At 43.0% G+C, this 25,582-nt stretch overlaps 1 protein-coding gene across 3 annotated transcripts in view; it reads right to left on the minus strand.

Moving 5' to 3' along the window:
- PARP14 (poly(ADP-ribose) polymerase family member 14) overlaps positions 1-25,182 on the minus strand; it is a 52,139-nt gene extending 26,957 nt beyond the window's left edge. The window contains exons 1-6 of one of the 3 annotated variants that reach the window (XM_032150009.2): positions 24,870-25,182; positions 20,575-20,708; positions 18,769-18,802; positions 13,437-13,679; positions 10,291-10,527; positions 4,366-6,611 (exon numbers count right to left, since the gene is read on the minus strand). In XM_032150009.2, coding sequence (XP_032005900.1) covers positions 4,366-6,611; positions 10,291-10,527; positions 13,437-13,679; positions 18,769-18,802; positions 20,575-20,708; positions 24,870-25,056 — 3,081 coding nt within the window. In that variant the 5' untranslated portion in view covers positions 25,057-25,182. Of the gene's footprint in view, positions 1-4,365; positions 6,612-10,290; positions 10,528-13,436; positions 13,680-18,768; positions 18,803-20,574; positions 20,709-24,624; positions 24,801-24,848 lie in introns of those variants that run through there. The other 2 variants (XM_032150008.2, XM_032150012.2) reach the window with 2 other exon arrangements.
- Between the last annotated feature and the right edge of the window lie 400 nt (positions 25,183-25,582).

Below are 25,582 nucleotides of genomic sequence, written 5' to 3' on the forward strand. Positions count from 1 at the left end.
CAACACAAGACAAAGTGTTACTAAATACTTATTTAAGTGACACTTAGGAAAAAAAGAGAGCAGTCAAAAAGTAATCTATGAATGGTATGGCATCACTGAAGGAGTCCAGAGAAAGCTGTTTCAGTAACTAGTGAAGACACCATGGGCAATGTGGGGTTTGAGAAATGGGAAGAATTTCAGCAGGCAGAGCAAGACAGAGAGCAGCATGAATATAGGCATGGTGGGTTGTGAGCTGTGAACAGATTAATTTGATCTGAGAGAGCTTCTGCAGCAAAATGGTACACTCTAGGCTAGAAATGTTACACTGGGGGTAAACTAGGGGGCCCACCTTGAGTGCCAAGACATCTGGACTCCCCGACAGAAAGGGAGCAGCCCTGGAAGCTTTTTCATCAGTGAATGTGAGCAGATTAATCGGGCTAGATTAGAGAGGTCAAGAGAACAGAGGAGAGGGAATGTAACCAAGTGATTTTCAAAGCTGCCCTGCCTGGGTCACTAAGGAGTAATGCAAAGCAGTTATTGCAGCCATGGAAGCTAAGCATCTATGGGAGTGAAAGGAAAGCAAAGAATGACTTTTTTTTTTTAAGAGAGAGGATCTTGCTCTGTCCACCCAGGCTGAAGGGCAGTGGCATAATCATAGTTCACTGCAGCCTCAAACTCCTAGGGTTCAAGTGATCCTCCCACCTCAGCATTCCGAGTAGTTAGGACTACAGGTATGAGCCACCATGCCTAGCTGGGAAAGAATGTCTTGATATTTGGTGTCAAAAGGGACAAGGAACGAAATTCGTTCCCATAACTGATGCTTGGTCCAAAGAGTTTTTATTTAATTTTTAAAAATGAGACACAACATTATTTTTAACATTTTGAAATAGTGCAATGGTTAAGAGCCTGAACAAATTCCAATCCGGCTCTACCATTTGCTAGTTGGGGGACGTGGGCAAATTACCTAACTCCTTTAAGTCTCACTCCCTCATCTGTAAAGTGAAAATAATAATAATCCTAGAATCTGCCACATGGCAGTGAATGAGAACATGCATATCAAAACAGCACAGTGCTAGCTGGACATGATGGTTCACGCCTCTAATCCCAGCACTTTGGGAGGCCGAGGCAGGCGGATCACCTGAGGTCAGGAGTTAGAGATCAGCCTGGCCAACAAGGAGACACCCCATCCCTACTAAAAATACAAAAATTAGCTGGGCGTTGTGGCGGGCACCTGTAGTCCCAGCTACTCAGGAGGCTAAGGCAGGAGAGTCACTTGAACCCGGGAGGCAGAGGTTGCAGTGAGTTGAGATTGCACCACTGCACTCCAGCCCAGGTGACACAGCAAGATTCCATCTCAAAAAAAAAAAAAAAAAAAAAAAAAGCACAACGCTTGGCACATAGTAACAACCAACCAATGTTAGCTATGGTTCTTGTAATTATTACTTAAGCTTATTATAAGTAAAAATTGGTTTTAAATCTTCCAGTCCAGCACTTTAAACTAAAACAAAAAAATATTTTAAACAAAGTAACAACTCAAACAAAAAAGAAGGATGGCACACAGAATAGAATAAAATATTTGCAAATCATATATCTGATAAGGGACTTATATCCAAACTATAGAAAAAATTCTTAATAATAAAAAGACAACCCAAATGAAAAGTAGAAAATATAAGCCAGGTACTTTGGCTTACACCTGTAATCCCAGCACTTTAGGAGATCAAGGAGGGAGAATTACTTGAAACCAGAATTTCAATGTTACAGCAAGACATGATCGTGCCGTTGCACTCCAGCCTGGGTGACTGAGCAAAACCCTGTCTCTAAAAATAATTAACTAACAAATTAAAAGTGGGCAAAGGATCCACATGGACATTTCTCTTAAGAAGATACACACATTGTCAAAAAGCACATGAAAAGATGTTCAACATCATTAGTCATTATGGAAATTCAAATCAAAACCACAGTAAGATGCAACTTCACACTCACCAGGATGGCTATAATCAAAAAGAAGATAATAACAAGTGTTGACAAGGAGGTGGAAAAATTGGAACTGTCAATGCTGCTGACAGGAATGTAAAATGGTGCAGCTGCTTTGGGAAATGATCTAGCAGTTCCTCAGATGGTCAAACACAGAGTTACCACATGACCCAGCTATTCCACTCCTAGATATGTACCCAAGAGAACTGAAAACATATGTTCATACAAAAACTGGTATACAAATGTTCACAGCAGCATTACTCATGGAAGTCAAAGAGTGAAAACAATCCAAATGTTCATCAACTGAAGAATGGATAAATAAAATGTGGTCTATCCATACAATGGAGTATTATTCAGCCATAAAAATGAAGTAAGTTCTGATACATGGTACAACATGGATGAGCCTTGAAAACATTCTGCCAGGTGAAAGAAGTCAGTCAGACAACCACAAATTGTATGATTCCATTTATATAAAATTTCCAGAAATTCTAAGTGAATCTATAGATACAGAAAGTAGATTAGTGGTTGCCTAGGGCTGGGGAGGTGGGGTGGGTAGATGGAATGGGGAATGACTGCCAATTGGCACAGGTTTCTTTCTGGAATGATGAGAATGTTCTAAAATTAGATTGTGGTAATGATTGCATACCTCAGTGAATATACTAAAAACCACTGAATTGCACATTGTAAATGGGTATGGTATGTGAATTATAACTCAACAAAGCTGTTTAAACAAAAAGGAAGGTGATTGAGTGTGACTGTTAAGCAATTTTCAGCTTTTCTCAAGATAGTTGTGATGTAGAAATATGCTAAAACAGCAAATATATTCAGGTTAATATAGTTTCAATTGTGTCACCTTTTGTCACATTATATTGGACACTGGATGGATGCTTAGATATACTTTTTTTTAAAACAATTCAAAGCAAAACATTTGGCAAGTTTATTAAATCTTTTACATTTCACTTAATATCATGTAAAGCATATATCCAACTGTATTTTGTTTAAAGATGATGAAGATAAGTAATACCCAGTGCTGATAATTTAGGACTTTGGTCTTGGTCTTTGACCAAAACATTCAGGCTTGATGAAACTTTCATTGTATTGTAATGTTTGTTTTCTTTTGTGTATATTGTGCTAATTGATCTTCCTTTTAAAAAGTGGGGCAAAAAAGAGCCCAGCAACATTCTTGGGTGGCAGGAAGGGCCTTCACCCAGCTCTGGGTCCCAGGGTCCCTCTGGCAGCCCCAAGCACATCCACTCCAGGCCAGCAGAGGAAGGTTGAGGCAAATATCCACTGGAAGACACAACTATGGCCATGCCAGTTAAGACAGTAAGGAAAAATGTTCCTGTTGGTTTTTAAATAAGTGCTGCCCTGCATCTGCCCCCAGTGCTCCCACCATCTCCACCCCAACTCCCCTGCCAGGACTCCCCCAAATCTTCCAATTAAAGAAGTAGTGCCTGGTATAGTAGGAGGCTTCAGACCTACTGAATAACAGCAGATGGCTGCTGTTCTGATTAGTTAGACCCTGTGTTGCTAAATATGGTGGCTTACACCTGTAATCCCAGCACTTTGGGAGGTTGTGGCGGGTGGATCACTTGGGGTCAGGAGTTCAAGACCAGCCTAGCCAACATGGTGAAACTCCATCTCTACCCAAAAAAATACAAAAATTAGCCAGACATGGTGGCATGCGCCTGTAGTCCCAGCTACTCAGGAGGCTGAGGTGGGAGAATCACTTGAACCCAGGGGGTGGAGGTTGCAGTGAGCCGAGATGGTGCCACTGCACTCCAGCCTGGGTGACAGAGCGAGACCCTGCCTCAAAAAAATAAAAATAAAAATAAACATATTAGCTTCTCCCGCACCCCTGCCATGCCCCTGCAGCCTACAAGAATTGTCCCCACATATTGCCTGGCACCTGTAACTTCCTCAGGTCCACTTTTCACTTCCTCACTGGTGTTGGGCGCTGATGGCCCCTCAGACTCTGGCCCCAAGCTCACTCTTGCTCAGCATCATTGACAAGATTCCTGTCCTCTGCATACTCTATGCTCTGATTGTTCTGTATCTGCTGTCAGTAAATTAGGAAATTAGTCTTAGATTTACCAAAACACGGCAGGTGTAAGGTATTGAGAACTGTCTAAATGTGTGATATTATGGATTTTTACATCTACTGGAAATCTAGCAATCTGAACTCTATACAATTTTAGTTCTCACAAATAATTGGCCGATGTCTATTAGTAAATGATTTGGTAAGAAGCCCAATTATCTAAGGAAAATTGTTTCAAGGCAGGGCTGGAAGGCATGGGATTCTCTCCCTTGATTCTCCCCTTGGTCCTTATCTTTCTTCAGCCCTCCATGAGAGAGCCACTGACTAAGTAAAGTCACAGTGCCCTGGTGGTGTTCTGTAAAGGCGACACTCACCTTAGCATCCTGCACACCTTCCTTCACCAACAGCATCTGCAGGCCTCCTGGGGACACCAGACTTCCTTTTTCCCATGATGTTTTCCCAGGCCCCGCTGCTGCTGGTGGTAAACTGGGCGGGGCAGCTGTATCTGGCAGGGTGGCTTTAAATACAGTTTTCACAGCTTCTGCAAAGGCCTCAACTGTCTTCTCAGATACATCCACAAGGTAGATTTCTTTCAAGCAGTGTCCATCCTTCTTGAATTGGAAGTTTTCCTTGATGGCAGAAACAATGGTCTCCGCGCATCGGCCTAAGGGAAAGCCAAAGACTCCAGAACTAATAGCTGGGATGGCTATGGATCGGTACTTGTATTTTTCAGCTAGAGAGAGACTTAGTTGCACAGCTCTCCTTAATAGGTACACACACCGGGGGGCCTCACTTCCGCTCCAGCGGGGCCCCACTGCATGGATCACGTGGTGGTAGGGCAGCTTTCCTGCCTTGGAGATGGTGGCATTGCCCGGTAGGAGTCTGCCCTCTCTCTTCACTATCTGGTCACAGTCGGCCTGGAGCTCAGGGCCAGCTGCTTTTGAGAGCGCAGCGGCCAGACCACCATAATGCTTAAGGTCCTCATTAGATGCATTCACCACCACATCGACAGGAAGCCGTGCCAAGTCACCCTGCTGTACAATCAGCACAACTCCAGGGGCCAAGACTGTCCGAGAGAAGCACTTCTGCCCAGCGGGGCTGCCTCCCTCCTTCATTTCTTCATTCTCCTGTAGTTCAATGTAACAACCAAACAACCGTTTGATCTCACTTTGATAAAACCGTGCTTTATCCTGGAAGAACTGCTTGGCTCCTGGCTTATCAATATGGACACTTTTAACACAGACTGAATCCCAAACTTGCTTGACAATGTCCACTGCCTTCAGTACTTCAGTCTTTGAGCCAGTTAGTAAAATGCCTTTTTGTTTGTTCTCAGGATTGAAACTTACCTGCACATTTACCTTCTTTATCTTTGGCCAGAATAGCTTCTTTTCTGTCTTTAAATAGTCAATAACTAAGGAAGGCTTTACTTCAACCAGTCTCTCTATTTTCATGTTTTGTTCAATGAAGTTGAAAAGCAATTTATAGGTTTCATTTACTTCTTTTACACAGCCTGTAATGATGACTTCAGCTGTGGTTTCTGAAGTTAACTCATTGATGATTACAGTGTTTGGGGAGGAATTTTGTTTCCTAAGCAAATTGTGAGTGAGCCCTTTCCATTTCTTGATGTGAAGAACTTCTTTGTTCTCAACTTCAATGCGCTTATAATTTAAGGCACTGAGCATTTGCTTTTCTGCTTCTAACAGGGCTTCAGAAGAACAGCTGGTTAAAAGAACAGTTGTACCCTCTAGCTCATAAAGTGCGAGAATTTTCTGTGCTATGAAAAGACACTTAGAGAATTCTTTCCAGTTTACCTGTTGCAAAAACTGAAAAATCTCAGGAGAAACCTGAATGTTTTTCTGAGCCATGGTGTACACCTTTTCCTGGATTTCACACTTTACTTTATACACATCTGCACTAGGTCCTTTCAAGCACAAGTGTTGAGTGACTCCATCATAACAAATCTCTATCTCTGGGCACTCCATGCGTAAATAGTCCAGTAGACTGCTGTGACACAAAAGAAAATACTTGCCTGGAGAAATGACCATTTTTTCCTTCAAACTTTGCTCTTCCCTTTTAATTTTTTGAGTAATGCTTTCTATTAACTTCTTGACTTGTACCTCAATGCTTTGGACATCCTCTGATTTCCCTGCTAAGATTACCATCTCCTTAAGTGTATCAAACTCAATCAAAATCCTGTCATCTTTCACATCATTTTTTATGGTGTCCCACATTGTTGGATCCACTTTAATTGGGGTGACTTTATATTTAGACCTGATGCTAGAGAGTGTTGTGGAAGTATCTGCCTGCCAGGTCTTGATTCTCAGTCTTCCTTCATTGACTAAGGTGGCTGCTGGTCTGATGGTAACTTTACCACTGAGTTGGGACCACGTGAGCTCACAGTGACAACGCCTCATTTCATCGTTTATCTCCTCAATCAGGTGATTCTTTTTCTGTAAGAACTTCCATAAGGGAAGATCTAGTGACTCTTCAAATGGTGCTGGAAGCTTGATCAGAGGCTTCTCCTTTCCATACAAGGCTGTGCCCAATGAGGCATAGTATGGGAACACAGAAAGCGGCATTTTATTGAAGTCGAGTTTTGTGGCCATGATGGTGTCTAACACTTAAAAGGAAAGAAGTAAAATAATGTAAGCCCAGGATGATATATGGCAAATAAAAACAAAACAAAATTTTCCTATTTTAGAGAAAAAAAATCTAATGTTTTTCTAACACTTAAAGGAAAGAAAGAAAACAAAGTAAGACCAAGATGATATGTTGCAAAGAAAAACAAAACAAAATCTTCCCATTTTAGAGAAAAAAAAAATCTAATGTTGGTAGAATTTTGATGTTACAGCATATTAAAAAGCAGCATACTCTCAAAGTGCTCAAATATAAACTGGTATGTGTCAGCAGTGCACAGGTATCCCTTATTGAATGGAATAATTACTTTCTAGCCAAGATCCATCTATGTTGAAATCCTGTTAATTAAATTCTGTTTACTGTTTTCCTGATATTACTGATATATCACCATCATGTTAAGAAATACATGAGTTTGGTCACAATCGTGAGAATAATGTTTGCCCTAGTATAAAAAATATTTTGGTGCTCAAAGTGAAGCTCACCTTAGTATTATGCTATTTGGTCTTCTTGTACAGTCCTATAATTTTAGGCTTCAAATTTGACTTAGATTAACATTAATACCTCAAAAAGGAGGAGCATAAAAATAAATTATTATAGCTTAGCATGTGTCACACACTATTCTGAGTGCTTTACATATATTTAATTCATTTCACCCTCACAACAACCATTTGAGGTAGAGACATTATTATTATCATCCTACTTACAAATGATAAAACTTAGGCTAGGAAAGGTTAGATAACTTGGACAGGGTTACAGAGACTGCAGATAACTCAGCTAAGATTCAGTGGTTGTCCAACCCCAAAGCCCATCCTCTTGCCCCTCTACCAAACCCAAGTTATCGTCACTGTCCTCTGAGAGCCCAGCCCCACAGACTGATTCAGTAAGAACCACACCTCCTCTTGGCCCTGCTGCAATCTCCCTTTTCCACTTCACCAGGTGTGTTTGCATGTGTGTGCATGCGCTTGCTCTTCTCTTCCAAGCCCCTCCTCATTTTGTGTAAGTTATTAGGCAGAGCATCTGCAGAAAGGGAATCAGAATGTGCTCCAATAACAACTCAGGTTAAAAGAGCAACCTTTGTGGAAAGATATGAAAAATAACTTCACCTTGTGTGTGATTGGGTCCTAGAGCTGGTATCAAGCATGAGGGAAAGACAGTGGCCTTCAGAGGCCCAAACACATAGCTTCAACTTCCCAACATGGCCCTGTGGCAGCCCTGAGCGTGGGCAGTATTTATGATTACCAACATACTGAGCACCATCAGGCACCAAGCTCTTTGCTGGTATTATTTCATTTCAACCTCACAGCATTCCTCTAAGTAAGCAGGAATGTGAGCCCCATTTTACAGATAAGAACACAGAGGCTTAGGTGGGTTAAAGTAACTCGGCCAAGATTACAAAGCTAGTAAGCACCAAAGCCAGGAATCAAACTCAGGTCTGTCTGACTCAAGAACCATCGCAGATGTCACCTTAATATGCCTTAAAGTCTCCATCCTGCTTTTCTTGCCTGTAAGGACAAAGTTTATCTAACTGTGCAGATTATTAATGGGATTGTGAGATACTGTAGCAGAAAAAACAGCAAAAGATCTTACAGACATAGGTGTTCAATGAAAATTCTCTTCCTTAAGAAATAAATCAGATTTTGTGAAGTTGAACCAAATAATTTTAGAGTAAAATGCCTAATTTTTTCCTCTCAAGAAATCTACATAAAACACAATATTGTGCAATAAATTCTCTTTTAAACCAAGCTCTATCTACCATCTGCCTCATTATTGGCAACCCATTGTGAATGGTAAAATATCCTATAAGAAAAATTAACGTTATAGGTGAACAGGAGATTTGGAAAAAGGAGAGAAGTTAGGGTATATGTTATGGGACCACAATACCCAAGTTCAAATCCTGACTATGTCACTCACTAGCTGTGTAATCTTGGGCAAGTTATTGGACCTTTCTGTGCTTCAGTTTCGTCACGTGTAAAACAGGGATTATAACAATCAAGATGCCTATAAGACTGTCTGAATGCACTTGGTAATACCCTGCGAAGCTACGCAAATGTAAGTTAAAATTAAAAGAAGGAGAAGCTAAGCTGGGTGCAGTGACTCATGCCTATAATCCCAGCACTTTAGGAGGCAAAGGAGGGAGTATTGCTTGAGCCCAGGTGTTCAAGACCAGCCTGGGAAACATGGCAAAACCCCATCTCTACTAAAAATACAATATATTAGCTGGGTATGGTGGCATGCACTCTGGAGGCTGAGGTGGAAGGATCACCTGAGCCCGGGGAGGTTGACGCTGCAGTGAGCCATGATCATGCCACTGCACTCCAGCCTGAGCGACAGTGAGACCCTGTCTCAAAATAAATAAATAATAAAATGAAAATAAAAAAATAAAAAGAAGGAGAAGCTAGAGAACCAAAAAGAAAGTCAGTAAATCACAGATGGTGGAGGACAGAGAATGAGTGAGTTTGGAGGAGGAGGTGTGGTCAAAAAAGTTAGATGGCACAAAGAGATCAGGGAGAAAGGGAACCTTTGAGAATGCCTCATAGAGTTTACACGAATAGCTCTGGCAGAAAATAAACCTTAATTAAATAGTACTTAACATTAGTTGTGTATGTGCAGAATAGCCCTTCTGAGGACAAACCCAACAGCCCCATGCCCTCAAGATGTTTGAAAGCCCTGAAACTATCAACTCTCACCACAAAATGGGAGGTTAATTTCTAGGGTAGAGGATTTTATGTACCCCTCTCTCTCTCTGGGCCAAAGACCAGGCAGAGGGAGATTTGAATATGTGACAGAAGCTCCTCTTTGTCCCTTTGCCCAAGGAATAGTAGGTCTTTCATTCCATTTTAATTCAAACCATACTTTCATCCAGTTTTCCCAACACATGAAAACTGAGTTGGGAAAATGGAGGTTCCTTCAAGTACCCCGTTGAAACAATTTCTCTCAAGTGGGTGGCATACCACATTATCCTATGTCATGCCCCACCCTGATTAATCCCAGGCACAATTTTCCTTCTTTTCCTAAGAAGCCTGGCCCCCTAATTCTTTCTGCTCAGCCTTGACCTCCGAGCACAAGTGGAACCTCCAAGCTGACCTTGCATATGCCTCAGAGAACTGGCAGTCTATGTCACAAAACACTCAGAAGTGTTTCTCTAAGGTTCAGTTAGACATGGGTTTCACAGGGTCACTCCAAACAATAGTCCAGCAGGCATGCACTGGTCGTGTGAAACCACTCCTGTCCGTTTTTGAATGATGATACAATAGGTGAAAGAAGTAGTGGTACTTTATAGGAACTCTATGAGTTGCTGAGTATTTCTTTACCTAACCTTGTTGTAATTAATTTGAGAGCTTCTATCAAGCGTGTGGCTAAAACACAGATCATCTCCTTTTTAATATATTATTTCAAAGATCCCAAGAATATATTTTTCAGCCCATCATAGGTAGAGACTCATGAAAGAACCTCCTTATATCTTTCAAAAACTTGATGTTGCTTCCCTAAAGTCTGAATCACTGGCCTTATTAAGCATCATATCCCAGATGAACAGGATTATTTATTCAATTCCCAAAGGAATACATAAATAAACAAAACACATCAGAACTAAACTTATAACTGTTAAGCTCTGCTAAAAATGGCCTAGATTATGCCAAGTATGACAGGTTAATAAATATTACCTTTTCTGTCAAAAAATTCAATCAGAGCTGAACTCTCTTCAGGAAAATATTCAACATTGGCAACTCTTCCCCCTCCATTATAGGGATTTTCAAAGAAAAGTTTTAAACTGTAGTCATCAGCACCAGGTGGCAGGTTTTCAACCCTGATTGTGTTTGTCACTTCCAGAAGTCTTGGAGAGAGCTGAAGTTGTTTAATTGAATGGTGGTTGATACAATCATCAACAAATCTTATAGTATCTACAAACCAAAAAAAAAAAGAAAGAAAATCAGTAAATTTTTATTGTATCTTTATGTTGTATAGAAGAAAATGTCTGGCTACTAATTGAGAAAAAAGGAAGGGCCAAGCACTCCATTTCTAGACACAAGATTTTAATACCTACATGAGAATTTACATACCCAAAACTCCCAGTCGCTGAGTGACACACACACGAAGGTCTTACTTGGATTGTTGCCACTGAGCTGTGTCCCCACTTCCTGCCCCAGCCCTCACCAACCCTCCTGAGGGCTTTCCCTACAAATCTCATTTCACCCCTTTCTCAAGCCCTTCAATGGCTCCCCATTACCTGCAGGTATGAGTGTTGACACTCCTCAGCCACGTGTACAATGCCTTTGGCGATGTGACTCGAAACTAATTTCCAAGCATCACCTTTGGTTATTCCCTGCCATTCATTTTATTTTCCATGTTGCCACAAAAACTAGTCATTATTTTTGTAAACCCCCTTCTCCTTGAAAGGGTCTTTGTGTATACAATTTCCTGCATTTGGAGTGCTCTTCTCCAGTTTTTATCTTGATCCTATTCATCTTTCAGGGCTCAACTCAATTGTCTCTTTAATAATAAGTATTGGCCGGGTGTGGTGGCTCATGCCTGTAATCTAAGCACTCTGGGAAGCCAAGGCAGGCAGATCGCCTGAGATCAGGAGTTCGAGAAAAGCCTGGCCAACATAGTGAAACTCCGTCTCTACTAAAAATACGAAAATTAGCCAGGCATGGTTGTGCGCGCCTGTAGTCCCAGCTACTCAGGAAGTTGAGGCAGGAGAATCACTTGAACCTGGGAGGCAGAGGTTGTAGTGAGCTGAGATCACGCCACTGCATTGCATTCCAGCCTGGGCAACAGAGCAAGACTCTATCTTAAAATAATAAGTATTGATGGTGGGCCCACGATGTGCCAGGCACTGTGCTAGGATCTGAGGATACAGAAATAAATATAACAAATCTTTACCAGTGCATCATCCATGCGGGAGCAAGTCTTGAGAGCAAATAAATTGCCTATTGTGGGATCAAATGAGGTGGGAAGACTAATACTGGGAATCAGACAATGATTCCCAGAGTAAGTGGCTCTGATCTGGGTTTTGAACAATGAAGACGGGTTTACCAGATGGATAGGGAAAGAGCTATGTCAAGCAGATGGAATATATTCTGGACATTATGAAGTGGTACTACTGGAATATAAACTTCACAGAAGCAAGACCAAGCCACCTTGTTTGGGTCCCTTTCCTCCCATTTCCCACAGCTTTTTGTTCACAGCTTAGAGACAGCTTCTTCTCTTGGACCTTCTTTATTTGTTTACATATGGACTTCCTCCCTGCCCCCAGGCTATGAGTTTCTCAAGGGCAGGAACCTGATTATTCATCTCTGTGCCCACAGCACCTAGACCAGTGCCTGGCACATAGTAAGCATTCAAGATTCTGATCGATGAACAAAAGCAAGTCCATTTAGTTTTTCCTTTGTAAGAAACAGTAATAAATTTGAAATAAGAATAGCTCCCTATGAGTCATTACTATGTCTCAGGTACTACATTAAGTTGTTAAGTACTTTTCTTTTTTTCTTTTTTTTTTTTTTTTCAGACACGTGGTCTCACTCTGTCACCCAGGCTGGAGTGCAGTGGCATGATCTTGGCTCACTGCAATCTCTGCCTCCCAAGCTCAAGTGATCCTCCCACCTCAGCCTCCTGAGTAGCTGGGAGGACGAGTGTGCGCCACCATGCCTGGCTAATTTTTGTATTTTTTTGTAGAGATGGAGTTTCACCATGTTGCCCAGGCTGCTCTCAAACTCCTGGACTCAGGCAATCCATCCGCCCTGGCCTCCCAAAGTGCTGGAATTACAGGCATGAGCCACTACACCTGGTCTTATGTTAAGTACTTTTCAAACATTATCTCATTCAATCTTTACAAAAACTATATTAGTTAGGTATTATTGTGCCATTTTATAGATGAGGAAAGTGAGGCATAGGGAGGATAATAACTTGGCCAACATCATATAAATAGTTACATGGCAGAGCTGGAATTATGACTCCATGACCTGTACTCTTAACCACTCGACTGCCATGGCCATGGAATAGTGAAGGCTTGGAATTGGAAAATGTACTTGTTTTGGGTGGTGACAGCTCTCTTCCCAATCTCAGCGATTGTCTACAGATTCCTGACAATTACCTTAAAGAGCACTCACTTTCTGCATCACATGCACTTACTCATACCTACATATGTGAATGACCATGAAAGTGCTAAGGAAATATCTGGTAAAGTGGTAAGAGGACAAGTGTAGAGATAGGCTGCCTGGGTTCAAACCCAATTTGTCCATGCATTCGCACCTTTGTGTTTTGTCTCCCCAACTGTAACATGGGGATCAATAATAATAATCTCATAAGGTTTTGGAAAGGACAAATAAATTAATACATGTAAAGAGGCTGGCATAGCACCTGGCTTATAGTAAGCATTCTATGAGAGTGTGTTATCATTACCTTCTATGAAGTCCAGTTTGGTAATACAAATATTTACTTCACCCAGTGAGATAACACATGTGAAAAAGCCGACTCCTTTACTTGGAATCACTTGGACTTTAGATGTCTATTTTGCTGTGTTCACGCACTCTCTTACTCTCTCTGCCTGTCTCTCTCTCTCTCTCTCAGTCACACACACACACTTGGGTACTCCTGCAATAAAGTTAATTCTACTAAAAATACCAGAATTTGGTTTCAATATGAATATGCTTCTCTTTCAAAATAAAAAAAAAATCTATATTAACTTGGAAACCTCTCTTAGTAGTTACTAGAAAGAGTCAAACTTTCAGAGATGTCCCACTAAGAGGTATCTCAAGTCCCATGATGTGGTGCAAAGAAGACAGGTAGAGGAAGTGTCACTTCATCTTACCTACATGCTTTTGAAAGGTAACAACAGCAACATCAAACTCTCTTATTACTTCCACTTGAAAGTCATCATTAGACAGGCCACTTATGTTCTCCACTAACAAGGTTAGCATTATGTCAGCCACATTTGCCTTGAGGTTTTCAAATGCCACCAAAGAGGAAATATTCTCACATTCCTCTGGGATATCTTCCATTTTGTCTGATCCACCATCAAGAGCGAGTTTTGTATCCAATTCTTCTGACACATCTGATTTTAGGAAGACAAAAGAGGTACAAGATGTTATACTTATCTACCATGGTCTTAGCAACGTAAGTTATCACAAGGCACTGCCCTTTCCTTGCCAATCTCTTGGCTAACTCACAGAATAACAGACCTTGGATGGCTTTTTGCTTTATTTAAATAAAAACAACATGTAACATGTAATTGCCTGTTATTAAAGTTCGTATTTTTAAATTTTCATTTTGACAAAATAGGTCCGTATTTTCAAGATTATAGGCATTACAGGGATAAAAAGATTTTCATTTATTGCTGGTGGGTACATATATTAACCTCTGTGGAAATGAATTTTAAAAATTTGTCCACAATTATTAGTGATAAGAAAAAATATTCACATTACTTAGCTAAGTAGTCATTTATAGAACAATTTACATTATAGGACTATTTTTATATGTGAATTTTACATTAAAATTATATATAATTGAAGTTTAATTTTATTATACCCTTTTCTGCCTGGCCTTTTTAAGGAACCTGCCTTATCCTTCCTAGCACTTGATATCTATTTCTAGCACAGCACCAGACTAAAATTATTCAACAAAGCTTCTCAAAAGCAAGACACATGTTTATTCATCCTTGTATTGCTGGCATATGGTATATAATTGAGGTTCAGTAAATGTTTGCTGAATTGGGGATTTACTGCTTGGGTCACTGGAGGAAAGCAAGACTATCTGATGATACCCAAACATGGGTATCACCTAACACATTATACTCTGAAAAATAGTTAAGTTCCCATCACTGAAGAGAAAAAAGGATCCCTATAGCAAATGATTAAGGAATACACACAGAAAGTGAAATGGCCAAGGGCTGCTGCATACAAAGCCCGCTGAATGGCAATCACCCAGTGGACTCATTCCTCTCCACTGTTGACCGTAAAAATGAGTTACACATACACACAAAGTCAGTCTCACTGTATGCTTGTCCACTGAAGCATGGTGGGTACGAGCTGATCTTTAGGCATTCTGTGGACAATTATTCAATGGGGCCTCTTATCATGTTCAAGACCCTGGATGTAAGGAGAGGTAAGAATATTTAAAAAATTAGATAAGAAATTTACAGATTTTCTAATGCAGGTATATGAGAAAAATGGCACGTGTAAATGTTCGCAGTGGCTGCATAAAATGCTCTGTGTGCATCAAATCCATTTTGCTTACTTCCTGGACAATATTTCTCAAGTTTCCTGCAGTTCAGTTTCAACAGTAGTGTCCCTGCAGTTAATGGAATATGGGTGGAAGTGAATTCCACCTTCAGGCCTGGCCAATATAAATCTCCTTAATATGAAACCCCATTCTCCCTTGCAGTGATCTTGGAAACCACATTTAAAGATAATGGTGTCAAAGGGTGGAAGGAGTCTGGGTCCCTGAATGACCACATGAAGTGACTGACACTCCCGCCACCACCACAGCTGCCAACTACACTGAACTGTGATGCGAAGGAGAAATAAACTTGTGTTGTGACCAGGCACAGTGGCTCACGCCTGTAATCCCAGCACTTTGGGAGAATGAGGCAGGCGGATCACTTGAGGTCAGGAGTTCAAGACTAGCCTGGCCAACGTGGTGAAACCCTGTCTCTACCAAAAATACAAAAATTAGCCGAGCGTGGTGACACACACCTCTAATCCCAGCTACTCAGGAGGCTGAGGCAGGAGAATCGCTTGAAGCTGGGAGGTGGAGGTTGCAGTGAGCCGAGATTGTACCACTGCACTCCAGCGTGGGCGATTCCATCTCAGAAAAATAAATAAATAAATAAACAAACAAACTTGTGTTGTATTAGGTTACTGATGTGGGAGGTTGTTTGTTACAACAGTTAGACCACTCTCTTGTGTGCTGGCTATCATGCCATGCACACATACTCATGCTAAATTAAAAAAAAATAGCTTAAGCATAAAGCAACTACATAAATGAGCACTAAGTGAGACAGGTATGACAAATCACAATGACTGCTGGGCTAGGGAGGAGGCTACATGTGTTTAATCCCTGCTGCCACTCTTTAGCCATGTGAGCTTGGGCATGTCTCTTAATCATAAAATGAGGGTATAGGACTAAGTGAACTGGACTGAAAGAATCTTTCCAGCAATATAGTTTTATCATCCCATCAATATTAGACGCGTCACCACAAGAAAGGCTTAATTGACCAAAAAAGAGCGTTAACAATCAGGCCAAGAGTCCCAGAAAGAGATAAAAGGGCTGGGCTGGCATGGAAAGACTTGAGAGGAGGAAGTTCAGCAGGTCTTGAAGGGTATGTGGAATTGGGTAGAGAAAAGTGGGATAGAGGGAATTGTGAGCAACAGAAGCACAGGCAGAGTGCTGCAACTGCATCAGACAATTTAGAAAACAGTGATTTGACTGATGTGGCTCAAAAGGAGCACATTTGTGCAGAATGAAGAAAACGAGGCCAGAAAAGCAGACTAGATCCAGAAGGTGGTCTGGACTTTATCTCCCAGCTTGTGGTAAGGGTGAGTCATGGAAGGTTTCCATGAAAAGGATGGCAGGCTATTTAGCAATAGTGCAAAGGGCTGGTCAGGTTTAAGGAGAAGGGTGGCAGACACAGACAGAGCAGGCAGGGAGCTCCTGCCATGCTGAATTTGTGAGGTAAAAAGGAAGGGCCTGTGGTAAGAGGATGGATAAGGAAAACTTGAAAAGAAAACGAGGCTGGTTGCAGTGGCTCGTGCCTGTAATCTCAGCACTCTGGGAGGCCAAGGCGGGAGGGTCACTTGGGGCCAGGAGTTCAAGACCAGCCTGGGTAACATAGTGAGACCATGTCTCCACAAAAAACGTTACAAATTGGCTGGGCATGGTAGTGCATGTTATAATAGCCCCTGCTACTTAGAAGGCTGCTGTGGGAGGATTGCTTGAGCCAGGGAGGTCGAAGCTGCAGTGAGCCAAGACAGCCTGAGCAACAGAGTGAAACTCTCTCTCCAAAAAAAAAAAAAAAAAAAAGTCTCTATGATCAGCAGATGTGAAAGGAGTGATGCGTGAAATGTCTAGTAGGTGACGAGCAGACTGATTGTGTACTTCAAGAGAAATGAGGAAGCCAGAAATGGCCCTTGCTTGGGGAGAAAGATGACACATGTGGCTTCGGGCATGTTGGCTCTAATATACTTCCCAACAGGAAGGTCAGATAGAAGTTCTGGAATTGAGAGAGGAGTCCAGGCTGGGGATATGGATTTGAAAACACCAGAATTTCTGACCACAGGTAAGCAGTATTTCTCTGCTCTTGCCCTTGTCTCTTCTCCAGGACCTTCCAAGTGCTGGTTTCCGCCTTTCAGACCCAGCCCAACTAGGCTTATCCTGGAACAGGACACTAGCTCATTGCTGACTTCACCTGATATTGGTGTGTGTGCCTTTCCCTGCCCTGTCAGCTCCTGCAGACGCCTCAGTTTTAAACTTTTTGCATGAGGTTTTGGGCATGCCTAGTGCATTCATGGTGCAGTGTCTTCTGCTTTCCCCATCCCTGAGAAACAGAATCCAGTCAGTACCTACTCTCCACCCACACTTTGCTCAGTTCTGAAACTGTCTACCCCATTCCAGTGAATTTCAAGAGTCCTAGCCTTAGGGCCATTGTCAGGGATCAGTGTGGAGTAACCATTCAGCAAAGAACCTCTGCTTCCCTTAAAGGAGCCAACTTAAGTATCTGGTGTAGACCACCCAACTTCCTAGCTGACTACTATCCTTAGAGTCCAGGTCAGGTAAAAACAGTTTAGAAAATGGGCCTAAAATCCCCAGGACAATGAAAAGTCTATTGGTGGAAGGGGACTGGGGTTGTCGCTGGGAATATATTTGGGAGTTTTAAGTAAATTTAAAACAGTACTAACATGTCAGTTAAGACAGAGTTAAGGTAAAAATCTATGAAGTCATAAGAAACAGAGATGTGATTAAATTTTAGATCTAGGGCTATAGAGCAAGAATAAATATGCACATATAAAACCACTTCCTAGTCTGAGGTTGAGCTTGAGAGTACAGCACTTTGGCATCTTCCAAGAAAAAGATAAGGATTTAGGAGATCCCAACAACAAACACTGGGAGCTGGGGGAGCCAGTTCCACAAGTGAGGAATGGAAAGCAGGAATTACTCTAAAGAGACAAAAAAAATTCCATTTCATAAAACTCCTGAGCTGCCTAAGAAAGCCATGCATACTAAATTCTACAGTTTTAACAGGACATCCATATTAGATAAAAATAAGCCATGTATCCCTATCCAATTTTTTTGCCAAATAAAGGCAGCTCTCACTCTAGTGCCATTTTCCAAAAGAGAAAGTTGCAGAAAACTACATGTTCTCAAGATAATTTCAATATTAGAGGACAATGATTATACGTTGTTCATTTTCCTTAAGGTTTAGGTATATGTATCACTTTATCTCTCTGGCTCAGTTCATTCAGCGTAGTTCACTTCCTACCCTTTATAATAGCATGCTTAGCTATGAAAACTAGTTGTTCCTTTAGTAAATGTCAAGCGGCATGACAGCTCAATGCCCGGATGTTAGTTGAACATTGGAGTCCACAACAGCTAATTGGTCGCTGGCTGTTTCCTAGAGCAGATGAGATCAGAAGAGCTGCTGTCTTTTGGAGGACTGCACTCCTCCAATCCAATCCTGCACCAATGCTCAAAAGCCTGTGTTCACAGAGGAGTCACAACTTCTTGTTTTGGCTTCAGAGCACAGCACCCTCACACCCAGTGGTCAGGAAGCAGTGCTCATCGACTAAGCCATATGTGACTCCCTTGGACATATCGTGTCCTTGCTTCTCTATGGCTGGCTCAGCACAAGTGGAAAGTAAAGATCAACTCATCACCAGCTCTCTGGCACTTCTTTGCCCTCCCCTCTATTGCAAGGTGTCTCCCAGTCCCCAGACACAGCAGTTCCAATCATTATGACCTGAGCCCTAAAAGCCACCCTCTGCACAGCTGGCTCAGAATATGAAGATGATGCAGTCCAAGGCAGCTCCCAGCAGAGCACACCCTGCATTGTGGAAGTCAAGAAGAGAGGGCTGACTCCCTCAAGTGCTGCCTTTCATAAGTGCAAAACTGCTTGGTGAATGTCAGAGTCATCTCAACTGAGATTTTACCTGGTTCTTTAACATCTTCTTTAGTCTTGGATTCCTGAAACGCAAACAATAAAGTAGCATTAATACATGATTAACAATTTATTTACATAAGAAAATGTCCCTGGGACCAGCCTGGAGATGGAGGGTAAATAGAAACAATAATGAAAAGGTCTGATAAGGGTGCTCTTGAATACATCTGGGGCCATACATAGTGGCATATTCACTTGCAAGTCACAAAAATCACCAATGAAGATGAGACACAAATAACAGAAACCTCAATTAACACCAAGTGTTTGGGAATATGAGGTACATCCTACGTGAGAGAAACATCTTAGCTCATAATTTTTCCCTTGTTTAATATTTATTGAGGCTGGACTTGGTGGCTCACACCTATAATTTCAGCATTTTGGGAGGCCAATGTGGGAGGATCGCTTGAGGCCAGGAGTTCAAGGCCAGCCTGGGGAACATAGTGAGACACCCCCCCACATCTCTAAAAAAAAAAAAATCAGGAAAAAAAATTAGCCAGGCATAGTGATGCATGCCTGTAGTCCCAGCTACTTGGGAGGCTGAGGCAGGAGGATCACTTGAGCCCAGGAGTTCAAGGTTACAGTGAGCTATGATGGTGCCACTGCACTCCAGCCTGGGATACAGATGAAGGTACTGTCTCTAAAAAAGATAAAAATTAAATTAAGGCCAGGTGTGGTAGCTCACACCTGTAATCCCAGCACTTTGGGAGGCCAAGGCAAGTGGATCACATGAGCCCAGCAGTTCAAGAGCAGCCTAGGCAACATGGTAAAACCCTGACTCTACAAAAAATACAAAAAATTAGCCAGGTGTGGTGGCATGTGCCTACAGTCCCAGCTACTAGGGAGGGTGAGGTAGGAGGATCACCTAAGCCCAGGAGATCAAGGAGGCAGTGAGCCATGATCATGCCACTGCACTCCAGCCTGGGCAACAGAGTGAGACCCTGCCTCTAAAAAAGAAATAAATAAAACAAATAAAAATAAAACATTTACTGAGTGTTTATTATATATAACAAGAACTGTGCCATGCGCTTTATACAGATCATCTTGTTTAACCCTCACAATAATCCTACAATCTGTTGTTGGATCATTATTGTTACTATTCCATTTTACAATTGGGGTAATACTTAATACAGGTAGTATGGATTGCTGTCTCCTCAAAATGACATAGAAAATAAAACAAATATAACAGGTTACAGGTTATAAAGAACTCTGGATACACAGACCCCAAATTTTACATCCAAAACCACCATTATTATAACCCCCAAATCTTGACTTTTCCAAATGTGTCTAAAATCACATAAAAAGTACCCCCAGCCGGGTGCGGTGGCTCACGCCTGTAATCCCAGCACTTTGGGAGGCCTAGGCGGGCGGATCACGAGGTCAGGAGTTTGATACCAGCCTGGCCAATATGGTGAAACCCCGTCTCTACTAAAAATACAAAAATTATCTGGGCATAGTGGTGTATGCCTGTAGTCACAGTTACTCAGGAGGCTAAGGCAGAAGAATCGCTTGAATCCAGGAGGGGGAGGTTGCAGTGAGCCGAGATCATACCACTGTACTCCAGCCTGGGTGACAGAGCGAGACTCCATCTCAAAAAAAGAAAAAAAAAGTACCCCCTCCTACTTTATCCCATACTACCCTACCCTACCACTGCCCTCACTCCCCCTACATTTGTAATCTGCTTTTCTCACTGCAGTTTGCTTCATACTTTTCTTTCCACTATATTTTCTTCATGGTGATTCCCATCTCACACACCTTGGGAGACCTAAATCCCTTTTATTCATGCCTAAAGTTTACTTGCCTTTGTTAGAAGTTCCTCTTCAAAGACATGATGGATTTCATCTGGGGTTGCAGGTAACTGGACAGTTAACTTGAATGTTCCTTTTCCTGGCCATACTAACTCATGATTTTTTCTCTCCAGAACCTTCTGCCGAACTGAAATGTTCAAAGGGGGGATAAAAAGACAAATGACAAGCAATCTGTATTTACAAAATTATTCTATGATTTCCATGGGCTGCATTACCATCAATCAATGGCTTGGTCGGTTTCTCAAGAGAGGCTATATGTGAAGTAAAAGAGGAAAAGTTTAGCAAGCAAACATGGATTTGAATTTCATCGTTAAACTGACTTTTTAACATTGAGCATGTTCCCTAATAAGCCATACTTACAAGGCCTCAGTTTTCTTGTCTATCTGTAAGGTTAATGGAGAGTGTTTTGTATGAGTGCCACATGTATTAAATTGAAGAAACATTATAAAGAAGTTGGTACAGGACCTGACACTCAGGAGGTACCCAAAAGGTAGCAATATTTATTCTATATTGAAGTGAATTAAATTAAACATCCTTCAATGGGAGCCAGTGAAGATTGGGTACTGTGACATGCCATGATGAAAGTCACGTTTTAGGAAGGCGGCTAGGTGGCTATAAGCAGGAGCCTAGTTAGAAACAGGTCTCAAATCTGATAGTAAAAGGAGTATAAAAGAAGGGAGAGATTTTTGCAAAAAAATAAATTAATTAATAGATTAGCATATCACGCAGCTTGGCTGTAGTGAAACAACTGAACAGTGGACATAGAGTCCAAAGACCTGGATTTGAATTCCAACTCTACCACAAATAGCTGAGTGAATACCTTAACTTCTCTCAACTCTCAGTTTCCTCACTTAAAGTGGTGTCCATGAATGCACACTGTAACATCCTCAAGAACTATGCAGATGTGAGTTACAATTATAAAAAGGAGCAGCCAGAGAGATATGAAGAAAATCAGCATATCTCAGTCCATGAAGAACAGGCAAGAAGTGAGTTTCAAGGAGGAGGCATGATCGACATAGTCAGATGGTACAAAGAGGTCAGGGAAAAAGGGAGTTTTTGAGAGTGCCCTACGGGTCACAGGTGTAGCTCTAGCATGAACGTTGGGTCACCATGCTGTGTTCTGATATGGCTGGCCTGATGAAGCCAAGGATGTAGGTCAGAATCTTTCATGAATAGGAACACGATAGCTTTCCCACCTCAACCCTCTGTGAAGGGGGTGGAGGAAGTGGGGTCTTAACTGGATGCCAACTCAGAAACAGCCCTCAGAAACAACTTGAGAAGGAACGCCAGCTTCTAATCTCACTCTTTATGAGGAGGGCACATGTTTCCACACAAACTCCTGAAAGGCTTTACTAAACCAAGGTGGGGATTGAGGACTGGATAGAACCCCTGCAGCCTGACAACAAGCTAAATTTTGTTAAGTCAAGTTATTTAGAGTCATGGACCTCTGTGTTACAGTCCTTTTCTTATTCCCTAGACTTTGATAAAGTCCTGTCTAGGCATCTAAATGTGCCAGTCTGTTCTCAGATTGTGGGTAATATTTATGGGCACAAGTATTTCAGGAGAAGAGTTGGTAGTAATATGGGTATATGATTTCCAAAAAGGAGAAAGTCAATCTGGGAGGAAAAAGAGCTGAAACTCTGATGTCCAGCCTCCCTTACCCAAGTGGACAGTCTTCCACCTGCACCAACTTTAGATCATCAACATTTAATTTTATTTAAGGAGAAGATGGGTTCTTACCACAAGGAAACTGACAATAACCAGGAACCAAACTATGTTGGTAAAGTATGATAAAATAGACACATCTGAAACAGGGTTTAAAATGTTATGTCAATTTACACCAACTTTTCAGAAATCCAGTGAACTATATAAAAGTGAGATACAGCTTCCCATTTGTTTCTATTTGCTATACACGAATAAATATGGAGAAGTGCTGGTGGGCTCATTCTTATTATCTGCCTATTATGGTTTATATGAATCAAATCAGGTTATGCTATGGGCCCACACCTGTTGAGGCCACTTCCTGGCATGGAGGGTGGAGAGTGTCCTCTGCAGAAGAAGAATGCATTTCTGGGACTTCAAGCGTAGGTCATTCATTGTTAGCAAATTCCTGACCCTTGTTACTGAGAAAGTGGTTCCTCAAGTAGGAAACTGAAACTGACTAGGGATTTTCCACCCCCAAGAACTTTGACCATACTAGGTTTTGAGTTTGTTTTTGTTTGCTTGTTTGTTTGTTTAGATGGAGTCTTGCTCTGTTGCCAGGCTGGGGTGCAGTGGTGTGATCTCGCCTCACTGCAACCTCTGCCTCCCTGGTTCAAGCGATTCCCCTGCCTCAGCCTCCCGAGCAGCTGGGACTACGGCGCACACCACCACGCACGGCTAATTTTTTTATGTGTTTTAGTAGAGACGGGGTTTCACCATGTTGGCCAAGGATGGTCTCCATCTCCTGACCTCGTGATCCGCCCGCCTCAGCCTCCCAAAGTGCTGGGATTACAGGCGTGAGCCACCACACCCAGTCGGTTTTGAGTTTTAATAAGTTTTGGGTCATCTGTGCTGGGGGGTAAGACAAGAGGGGCCACTGGAGCAGCCTGGGGGTGGAGGAAGAGGAGTAGTGAGCTGGGGCTGGTCAAGGATGAAAGCCCAGCAGGAAGACTGAAATCTTTTCTGTTTGGAGGGCTAGAATTGAGTTATTTTATCATCACAAAATTATATTTTGTGCTATTTGTATTTTTATGCTGTTTAAATTTGTATATTTATTTCTCTGTTTGTTCATTTGGGGTTGTTAACATTAACTACAGAAATTCTGAAACTTTAACACATCAGGGCCACCTGGGCTGCCGGTTAAATACACGCTTCCCACCCACCCCACATTCACTGAACCTGAATCTCTAAAACAGAGCTGGGAAGGTGCCTGGTTAACCTGCTCTCCAGGTGATTCAGATGCAGGTGAGACCTACTTCTACAGATAATGGAATCAAAAGGAGAAAGAAGCATCCTTAAGGGCCAGATCGATGGTGATGTTGACCTCCGAAGTCAAAGTGGGGAAAACCCTCAAGGAAAAGTGATACCCAAAAGAGAAATGACTAATATCACACAGTTGCCCTTCTGAGCACTCCTTGGCAAAATTAATCCTAGGAAAACATGGTATTTTGTTTTCATAAGGGCCATGAGCCAAGCATGTCTCCTGTCCCCCTCCTTCCTTCTTTCTGTGCACCATTCTTTTTCTGTTTCATTTTTCCTTTTTGGATCCCTGCTGGGGCACTCTAATTGCATGGCCTCAGCCTCAGCCTCCTTGCCTCTCCTCTGGCCCGAATGCTTCTCCAAATCCAGCGACATGAAAGCGGAATTAGGGGTTGACTAGATCCCGATAGGTCATCATCCATAAGATGCCAGTGGAAAAGGTGCCCATTCTGGGAGCTGCAGGTCACGGGCTTGCCATTGCAGACCAGGGAGGCGCTTGAGCCAGCAGATCATCGCTGAGCTCTTGGCCCACCAAGTAGTGGGGAGTAGGGGGGGAGTGGGGAGTTGTGGGGAGTAGGGAGTGGGGAGTGGTGGGGAGGAGGGGAGAAAGCCCCATAATGGCCTGTAAGGAAGGAACTTTACCGACTTTCCCTCCAAAGCTCAAATCTCCCAACCCACAATCACTTCAGAATATCATCCTTGCTCCCAATCTGAGGGCCATTAGAGACTCAGGGAAGAGGCCCCGGCAGGCCCTCGACAATGGGCACCTGTGGTCGATCGACAGCCCCTCTAATGTGGCCGCTGTGACGGCTCTACGTTGACATTCAGGCCGTGTGATTTTAGCCAGCGCCTCTGCCCCTCTCCCAAGTGACCCCAGGACCCCTGGGAATCTCCAAGACCCCCAAGGAATCTCTGTGACTTGCCACGTTTCTTAACCAGTTTCCTTCCCCACGTAAGAATAATAACAACAGGAAAAGACAGAAAAGGATAAGAGGATAGACTCACTTCCGCAACAACAACAACAAACAATAACACTACCACAACAGGGAAAGACAGAAAACGATCGAGGGATAAAGAGTTACTTGCGCAGTTGCGCCGCCACCTCCGGGCCGCGCCATTAAGCGCCTGGAAGCGCAGGGCGCCGGGGAACCGCAGCGCCCCGGATGCGCTCGGAATCCATTCTGTCGCCCCCGCCCCCGCCCCGGCCACCTCCGCTACAGCAGCCGCAGGAGCCGGGTGGGTCCCCCTCCCGTGCGTGCCCTGCCGCCATTTCCCTGGAGGGAGGGCAGAGGTGCCCCCTCCTCACCCCATTCCTCGCGCCCCTCACCGTCCTCTGGATAGAAGAGCACCAGGAAGCGGGATGGGCTCCTGGGATCCTGGCGGACCTCACACTCGCCGCCTCCCGACCTCTTCGGGCTCTGGAAGTACATCTGCAACTTGGTGTTCAAATTCTTCGGGGGGTCGGGGCCCCAAGAGCCCTCGACCAGCAGCGGGAAGAAGCCGGGCACAGCCATCCTCAGCTCCGCTCTCCGCCGGACTGCAGGGGCCGCGCCAACTCCGGGCCGCTAACTTTGACTCTTTCGCTTTCGTTTCCTGGAAAACTCCCAGGCCTTGGTTTCCTTTTGCCTTCAGCCTAACGCAGCGGACCTAGGAATGGCCGAGTCATCCCCCGCCCACCTCCCCACCTTCGCATTCGGCCCACAGCCAAGGCCAAAGTAACACTTTGGGGCTGGCCAGCGGCGCCCCGGGAAGGCGGCCTCCGTTCACCTGTGCTCCGCGGGCTCCCACGCCCCCTCCTAACTCCGGGCCCCCTGCCTGCCGCTCGCCCCAACCGCAGATCAAGTCGGCAGCTTTGGGGCACCAGACCTTGCCCAAACGCAAAGATCATTTAATTTTTGCCGCAAGCCGACCCTTTACAAAAGAATAAAATGACTCACAAATTGTGGCCCTTTTAGAATGTTTGCTGCCTATTGGGGGACTTTTTCAGCAATCATTGTGATTATCAGAATTTTACGTTGCTTTCCCTGTTTTGCTTTCTTT

This window comes from Hylobates moloch, unplaced genomic scaffold (assembly GCF_009828535.3).
Source record: "Hylobates moloch isolate HMO894 unplaced genomic scaffold, HMol_V3 SCAFFOLD_4, whole genome shotgun sequence".
Lineage (NCBI taxonomy): Eukaryota > Metazoa > Chordata > Mammalia > Primates > Hylobatidae > Hylobates > Hylobates moloch.